The sequence below is a fragment of the Dermochelys coriacea genome, chromosome 1 (assembly GCF_009764565.3).
Source record: "Dermochelys coriacea isolate rDerCor1 chromosome 1, rDerCor1.pri.v4, whole genome shotgun sequence".
In the NCBI taxonomy this organism is placed as follows: Eukaryota; Metazoa; Chordata; order Testudines; family Dermochelyidae; genus Dermochelys; species Dermochelys coriacea.
The window spans coordinates 4,686,442-4,695,408 of record NC_050068.2 but is presented as its reverse complement, the minus strand read 5'-3'; the positions used below and the strand labels follow the sequence as shown (position 1 = coordinate 4,695,408).

The 8,967-nt window shown below is 45.9% G+C and overlaps 1 protein-coding gene across 1 annotated transcript; it reads left to right on the top strand.

The window, feature by feature from the left end:
• The first annotated feature begins 7,211 nt into the window (after nt 1–7,211).
• Nucleotides 7,212–8,150, top strand: LOC119847028 (putative olfactory receptor 52P1). The gene has a single exon (XM_038381393.1). The coding sequence runs from the start codon at nt 7,212–7,214 to the stop codon at nt 8,148–8,150; it is 939 nt and encodes a 312-aa protein (XP_038237321.1).
• The last annotated feature ends 817 nt before the right edge of the window (nt 8,151–8,967 follow it).

The following is an 8,967-nucleotide window of genomic DNA, read 5'->3' as shown; positions in this document are numbered from 1 at the left end:
GGCTCCGGTGCCAGCCATATCTCAGGGCTATAGTATATAAGCCTGTGTCTCAGTCAGTAGTGAAGAAGAAACATCGGAAAGCTGGGTGAGCTGCCCCAGTAGCAGTTTGGGGATACTAGGCCAAGCTCTCTGCTAAGAAATTGGGAAAGTGGCTGGGAAGGGACCCAGTCTATGAAAACAAAATAGACATTGGGGAAGGGTTGATCTATGAAGGAAAGCCAGAGAAAGGGCTGCATAGGAAGAGTGCCAGGGAAACAGAGAGGGCAAGAGCTGGGGCGGAAGGGTCTAAGGGTAGACAGCCCAACTGTGCATCATCCGAGGGGGAAGACCTGTGGTAGAGGGATGAATCCTGACTGTGCTGCCACTGTGGAAAGGGGGGAAGGACTATCTGGAGCCCAAGAGGGCTGGAAGCCCCACGGCCCAGGGAGGTGGAGCAGCTACAGTGAGTATCAACCATAACAAGGACTATCCAGAGATGGGAGCAACACCCAGCCAGGATGAGGTGGAAAGGCCCAGGGGCGGCGATGGCCAATGACATCCCATCCCCTCCACATCCGTCACCCACATCAATGTGACCACAGCTAGACACCACAAGTCCCCTGAGACTGGAGTCTGCTGAGTCAGCTGGCCTCAGCAGTTGGGTCACATCCAGCCCTGGGAAACAGCCCCTGCATTACGACCACATGCACTCCCTTCTCAGGAACTGGGGAAGAGCCACTGAGGAGACACAAGAGATCTTACTGGATCATCAAAGGCCCACCCAACCCCTGCATTGGGCAATGACATAGCGCAGGTAAGTTCCTGAGGGGATACTTCCCCACCTCAGTGACACTGGGAAACTCCCTGGTTGGCTACCTAGACAATCCCCCAGGACACCCTGCTGCATTCCCTGGTCCAGAGCTGCCTTGCACCACCATCTGGTGCCTCATGGAACTGTGGGGCACGGATAGGCTGTGCGTTTGAGCGCCAGCACCCACTGCAAGCCTTGGTCACTGGCCTGGAAAATATGGCTATGCAGCTGGCTGCCCTGACTCAGGCAGATACAGACAGCCTGAGTCATGGCTTACCATGGCTGTAGAGGAGCTGGAGTGAGCTGTTACCAGTGGTCCCCCATCCCAGTGGCCACCTCAGCCAAGTAGGCCTCCTGGCTGTGGTGGGAATGCAGCCCCACGGTGATGGGGACCATTTTGATGAGATGACATCCCCCACGGCCACATATGGTTCTCATATTTATGCCCCTCACCTCCCTTGGTGCCAGACACCACCCATTTGTCATTGTATTCAGGCCCATAGTGCCCTGAGGGTCATGATCCCATGGCAGGGTTTCTTAGTCACGGTGTGTCCCAGGAGAAATCACTTCAGCAGCCCATTTGCTACCAGTGTGTGGGGCTTCAGTCTCCAGTGTGAGCTTGACTCAGGGCACTTGGAATCCCACTGTTGAGTCCATGAGGTGGTGGCCAGTGTGGGCCATGATGGGGTTAACACATGGATGGTTCTTATGAACACCACACATCTGTGGCATGATTGTACATCACCCATGGCACAGTCTACCTGCCAGCCCTCACTCCATGCCCATGAATAGCACCAAACTGGGAGCCACCTGTCTTGTCACCCCACTTAAAATAAGACATCCGTACAGATACTGGATGAGCACACAGTCTGGTAAACTTGCCATCCCCCTAACGAGATGGGCGGAGCTGGGAGGGATTAGATGGGTCATACTGACTGCTCTGGGAAAGCAATGAGTGAGGTAGGTTCCCCCCCTCACCATTAAAAGATTCAGAGTTTTGTACTTGAGATGGTTTCTGGGTTGGGAGTCACTCTCCATAGAGGGATTGGCTGGTTCTTTGCTTCTCCATGTTCTCCACTAGTTTGGGCTGAAGTAGTGATTAGATTTTTTTTTTTGCCCAGACTTTGATCTCCTGGGGCAGAATGAAAAAAATTCACTGCAATACTGTGCCCTTGTTAAGCTGAGTCACACGCAAATCATTGTATAAGTAAAGTCACCCTACAATTTCAAAATAGGAAAGCTACCAAGAGGAGCTCAGCTCACAGTTACCCCCACCCATTTGTCTCCAGCAGAAGTCTCTCAATAACCATTTCTGTGCAGGAAGGGCAAAATCCCAAATGCTCATATAGCTTCAGTAGGTAGCAACGACTACAAATTTATATCTAGATTTGACAGCCAACTTACTGCCCCACCCCCATTTCCCTACCCTGCTGGCAGAGGGCCCCTCACCAGAGAATGGTCCTAACTGGTGTCAGCATAAGATCTGGAAAATGGGTATCAGGACTGGAGAGCACAACAGGGCTTGCCCTTCTCTCACATTCATGTCCCCATTGAAGAGTAAGATAACTGTGCCCTTGGATCATGGGCAGAGACCATAGCTAGTGAGACAGTGCAGCCCTGCCATGCACAGAGTTTATAGACAATGGCTATGATTACTAGGTTTACTAGATTACCATTGTTTGCTGGTGGGAAAATGAGAAAACTTTTCCTAGAGATGGGTTTATTTTGAAGTTTGTACACGTGCCGTGGGTTGTTTGCCTCAGAGCATAGAAGGCAGGACAGAGGAGAGTTGGTTTGTTCCTCAGACAGAGGAGGACAGAAAACAAGGGATCCCTAGCCTTGTAATCTGGAGGGCCTTGGTAGCAAGAACAGAACTGGCATTATGATGAATCATACAGAAGATGTTTTTACTATTGTGTATATATGCTTCCGTACCACTCAGTAAATTATGTGTTTTATGGAGAGGGACTCCTAGTCTCTTAAGCAAAGCCCCTCGGTGCTGAACCGCACCCTTACCAGCAGGGTAACACCGCTGAGTCACAAGATCTCATCAGACTGCTCCTGCCACTGGTGAAAACAGCCATCAATCGATCCTGGAGGACAACACTCCGCAAGGAGTTTCCCTATGACCATAGTATAACTCGGGGTTTTTTCAATCCAAAGCTCTTGGTAATTTTTACTCTGTGCAACGTGGTGTCAGGAAATAAATCAAGGGAGAGACGGCTGTCCGACAGATAGATGGCTGGCACAGACAGGGCAACACAAGAGTGCTTTCACTTAAACTTTGCTTAGTATAAAGCACTTACACACATCCACAAAAAGTTAGGAAAACACCTCCAGCCCTCGATAATTACCAAAGCGGAGTGTGGCTCTTGAGTAGCATAGCGACAAGCTTCCATGGGCCAAAGTTCCGTCTGCCGGTGGGACACCAAGATGTGTCCAGATGGAGAGTTCCTGAAGAAACCCTCCTGAGGAGTCCAACTAATTCAAACTTCCCCCATAATTTCTACATAAGGAATACAATGACATGTCACATAAAGAAAACTTGTTAAGCAAGCAGTTTCAAAGGTCAAGCAAGAGGTTTCCTTCTGGTGATCGATTAACCAGGTATATTTTTTTCAGAGTTTGCACTCCTTGAGGCCCCTAAAAAGCATGAATCAGCAATTTAAACACAATTCTTATCAGGAAGGATGTGGGGTCAACCTGCCTTTTCTCTTGCACCCAAAACCACCCCCACCCGCCTGCCTTGGTTAAGCTGAGGCTGCTGCATGGCCATTTATGGCCTGCTGACTTGGCTGCTTTCAGGAATAAGCAATAGTGGTTTCACGCAGTTTACTGGTTTGCCAAAATCTCCCTGTGTAATACAGGGTTTGTTTCCGTTCCTTAGCTGTCTTACACACGTGGGCAGCATTCCTCTGGGCACCCTCACTGACTCATTGGACTCCTTGTGATAGTATTCCCACACATAGTGCAGATGGCTATACATTATACACAGGGGAAAAAAAACGTTCATCAATTGCTAGACTAAACAACATTCTGCAAGACAGTTTACCCTGGCAATTTTCATCCCCTGGTATCAGCAAATTATTTCTTCACTCCCGGGGGAGGCTCTCAAGCTGTATTTCTCCAGGGTCTATTTTCTGCTTAGCCCATGGCTCATGGAGACAAGGGAATTGTCTGGGAGTTCTGGCCAATCTGAGAGTCTGCAGGGACTGTACAGGGGAATCATAAAAATCACTGCTCAACATGGCAAGTGTCAGACATGTAGGGCTCTTCTTTACTGTCACTCTATGGAGATTTCTTCTCTCTGCTGAGCAAGATTTCGGTGAGTTGCCTGTTCCTGCACTAAAGTTATTGCTAAGGGAAGAAGAAGGGTTCCAGGGTACAAGTGAAGAACCATTTGAGCAGGAATTCACCAGCACTGTTTGTTTAGTATTGTCAGAAACACCAATGGATTTAGCTGGTAAAACTGAAAGTGCATATGTATTTCAGATAGTTTGACACATATTTGTTTTTAAGATCAGTTCCTTCTCTCTTACTTCATCCTTCTATCTGTCTCAATAGCTTCCTTTTTGGGAGGTGTGGTTTTCCTCTGGTTCACTAAATTTTACCAATTCAGAGATTTCACCGATCTGTTAGGAAGTGCAACCAAAGCCTTTGCAGTGGGTATCTGTGTTACCAGGGGTTCACAACAAGAATGGGTCGCACACTGGCCAGATTCTGCTCTCACATTTGACCTTCACTGGGTCACTCCAGATTGACGCTCATCTGCCTGAGAGCCAAATCAGGACCCACATGTTTTGGAATCCCCATCTTTCATGCCCGGTCTCAGAATGCCACAAAAACTGGGGGTTTCCTTCATATACTTTCAGCACCCTTATAGAACTGGGCTCACTCTAGCAGGACCTGAACCTGTGATTTTTGCAGCTTATAGCCAAAAGTTAAAAACTCAGGGTGAATCTCGTCCCATTGAGATCAATGGCAAAGAGAACTTTTTTAGAAGAGCAAAAAAAGATAAGACCACAACTCTGTAAGATCAGAAGGGAAGATAATCTTACAGGCAGTCAGATTCAAAACATAGAAAATCCCTCTAGGCAAAACCTTAAATTACAAAAAAGACACAAAAACAGAAATTTCCTGCAGCACAGCGAATTTACAAGCCAAAACAAAGAAAAACCTAATGCATTGTCTAGCTAGATTACTTACTAAATTTACAGGAGTTGGAAGGCTTGCACCCTTGATCTGTTCCTGGCAAAGGTCTCACACAGACAGACCAAAACCTTTTCCCCTCCCTCCAGATTTGAAAGTATCTTGTCCCCTCATTGGTCATTTTGGATCAGGTGCCAGCCTTAGCTTCTTAACCCTTTACAGATGAAAGGATTTTGCCTCAGGCCAGAAGGTATTTTATAGCACTGTATACACAAAGGTGGTTACCCTTCCCTTTATATGGATGATATGAGCGGAGAGTTACTGGAGTCTGAAACTTATTTCCAGACAGAATTTCTATAACGTCAACTTCCAGCTATTGGATTCTGTTACACCACTGTATGCTAGCCTGAAAAGCCTATTATTAAATATTGGTTCCCTGTGTAGGTACGTACAGATTGTTATCAAGTCACCCCTTAACCATCTTTGTTAAACTACACAGATTTCTTTGATTTCTTTGTTAAACTACTACAGAGATCTATCAATATAGGGCACATTTTCTACTCCTTTTCTAAATCTTGTGATTCTTCTCTGAACCCTCATCAATGTATCAACATCCATCTTTAACCATAGGCACCAGAACCGGACATAGGATTCCAGCAGCAGTTGCACAAGTGCCCAATATACTGGTAAAATAACATCTCTACTTCTCCTTCAGATTTCCCCTGTTATCATCTCAGGCTCTTCTGGCCACAAGGTCACATTGGGAGCTCATGTTTAGCTAATTACCCGTTAATGCCCCCAAATCAAGTTCAGAGTCATTATGCTTCCCATGATATCCCCCCATCGTGTGATCATTGCCTACATTCTTGTAGATATCTATATGGCTCTGTCAGAACACAGGTTTGTTGCTTTGACCAAGTTTTCTAAATCAATCCAGATTTCTCTGAATCAGTGACCTGACCTCTTCATTATTTATCACCCTGAAATTGTTGCATCATCTGCAAACTTCTTCGATATTCCGGCATGAGAAGGGTTGGCATGTGAGCTGTTGACACGTTTCTCTGCTTACACTTGTCAGTTACCACCTGTCACTTTTGCCTCAGACAAAGCTGAGGGCCTGCAATTGTCTTTCTAGCAGGCACTGATTTGTGCCCCCGGTGCCCATTCTCTTGAGTACAAAGTCATGGACCAGCATGAGAATGTCTTTTTCCATGACGGAAACTTGGCTCCTTTCCAATATAGGAACTGCGTCGTGGATCAGACCTTTGGTCCATTTAGTGCAGTGTCCTCTCTCTGACAGTGAGAGCCACAGGTGCTGCAGTAAAAGGTGTAAGAAACCCACAGAGGGATGACCTGACTTTCAGGAGGGTTTCACCGTAATGCCTAACGGTTAAAGATTGGCTTGTATCCTGAAACATGTGGCTCTGTAGGCTTTCTGTAACTATTGTAACTGGAGAGTGTCACTGTCCATGTATATGTCCAAACCCTTCCTGATTCTTGCTTAGTGCCTGGCATCAACTTCCTTTTGTGGAAACAAGTTCCTCAGTTTAGTTAGGCATCAAGTGAATATAGCATTCTTTTTTTTTATCTGTTTTGAATTTTCCAAGTTTCAGTGTAATTGAATATCTTCTTGATCTTGTGTTAGAGAGTAAATGGAGCATGTGTTCTCCCTCTCTCCTTCCAGTCAGTATTTTACAGACTTTTCTCATATCTCCTCTTATTCATCTCCTTTGTAAGGTAACGATCCCAGTCTTTTCAACTTCTCTCCTTGATCATTCTTCTTGCCCTTCCCTGAACCCCTCTAGTTCTGAAATATCCTGTGTGAGAAGGATGACCAGTACTACACAGAGGAGACCAGGGTAGGGTAAAAGATTGTCTGACTGATCTCATGGCATTGTATTTTCTGTATGATTTCCCATCCCACTCCTCCTGGATTACAATGTTTTGCTTAGTTTCTGTCCCTGCTTGCTACAACCTTGTTAGGTGTTTCAGGAGTTCAAGCTTTTTCCTTCAATGGGCATACGTGTTGCAGACATTGAATGTCATGTACCATTCACATGGTTAGCTCCCTCTGAGGACTTCTCTGGACTTGACTATGACAGAAATAATTGGGTGCCATCCTTAAATGTTGCCACCTCACTGCTCACCCCCCATTCTAGATTGTTAATAATATCAAATATTTGTTATAAACTGTGTAACCCCCTAACTGTGCTTTTCTCCCGTCACAGGCACCTTGAGAATTTCTGAACCCGACTGACGCATTGACCACCTCATGGCAGCTTTCAACCTCACCACCTCTGACCCTTCTCCATTTATACTAATGGGCATCCCTGGTCTAGAAGCTATCCACATCTGGATTTCCATCCCTTTCTCTATATTCTACATTATTGGCCTGTTTGGAAATTTCATGCTTCTGTTTGTTGTATGGAAAGAGCAGATCCTACACAAGCCAATGTACCTGCTGCTCTGCATGTTGGCGGTCACAGACATCGGCACATCTACTGCCGTTGTGCCGAAGGCACTGTGTATATTTTGGTTCAATTTCAAAGGCATTACTGTGAGTGGATGCCTCACCCAGATGTTCTTCCTTCACGCAATTTCTATTATGGAGTCAGCCGTCCTTGTGACAATGGCCTACGATCGCTACGTTGCCATATGTATCCCACTGAGATATGCCACTGTCCTCACCAATGCAAGAATAGCTCAGCTAGGGCTCGTGGGTTTGATAAGAGCTGTTCTCCTCATGCTGCCCCTTCCCCTGCTTCTCATTAGGCAGCCATTCTGTGACAAGCGCGTTATCCCCCACACGTACTGCGAGCACATGGCTGTGGCAAAGATGTCATGTGGGGACACCACTGTCAACAGGACATACGGCTTGGTGATGGCATTTGTAGTCATTGGGCTAGATCTGACACTGGTTGCCCTGTCCTATGGTCTGATCATCAGGGCCGTCCTCAGAATCTCCTCCAAGAAAGCCTACAAGAAAGCCCTCAACACCTGCACAGCCCACATCTGTGTGATGATGACATCTTTTACTCTCTTCTTTTTCTCCACTCTGACACACCGGTTTGGTCAGAGCATCACTCCCTATGTTCACATCATCTTGGCAAACCTCTTCTTCCTCATCCCCCCCATGATCAACCCAATCATTTATGGGGTCAAAACCAAAGAGCTGCGTAACAAAGTGGTCAAATACATCTGCAGAAGCTGATTGCATGGGGCCATTGACTTTAATCCTCTGTGACAAGAGAAGGAAAGGCTATCTCCTCATTACTCAAGGGTACTCTGTCTCAGTTTGCCTGAGCTCAACATTGTACAAGTTCAGCATCTGAGAAGTTCCTCACAAGTAATGTCTTATTACTCCATCACCAGGCACTGCTCTCTCCATTGCGTAATTCCCTCTTTCTGACCATCATGTGATCTCTTTCGGCATCACAAATCAGTCCCCAACCCCACACAGCCTGTCACTCAGCCTTTCTGTGACTTCCAGACTACCAGAAGATACTGACGCATTCGAAAGCAAGGTGGCTTTGCATTAGTTCCTGTGTAAACAGGGTTCTTGATCAGTTTGATTAACTAAAGGTATGCTTTAGGATAGTCAAAAACAAAATAAGAAACTACAATGCTGAACTTCTTTTTCATATGTGCAGTGATCCAGAGAGTAATATCTACCTAATTTTGCTATGTCCAGTAATTCAGGAAGCCTGGAGGATAAACTAAATGTAACAGGTGGAAAGTGATAATGTAGGAAAGCTTCTGCAGGAATTGAGAACATTCTTCTAGAGCTTGTTGGTGACAGTTGTGAAACCATGTATTTTTGAGAACAGGACTTCTGTAGTAAACTATGACAATGACTGTTGAGTCAAAATACTGACCACTTTGCATAGTCGCTTTCCAGTAAGAACTTTCAGAACCGACACTAAATGTTCACGGTGACAAAGATGTCAAAAGTAGATGCTGTGATTTCATATTGGCATTTTTGAAACAGATGAAACTGAGATTGCCACCACATGTCAAGGTGATTGAAT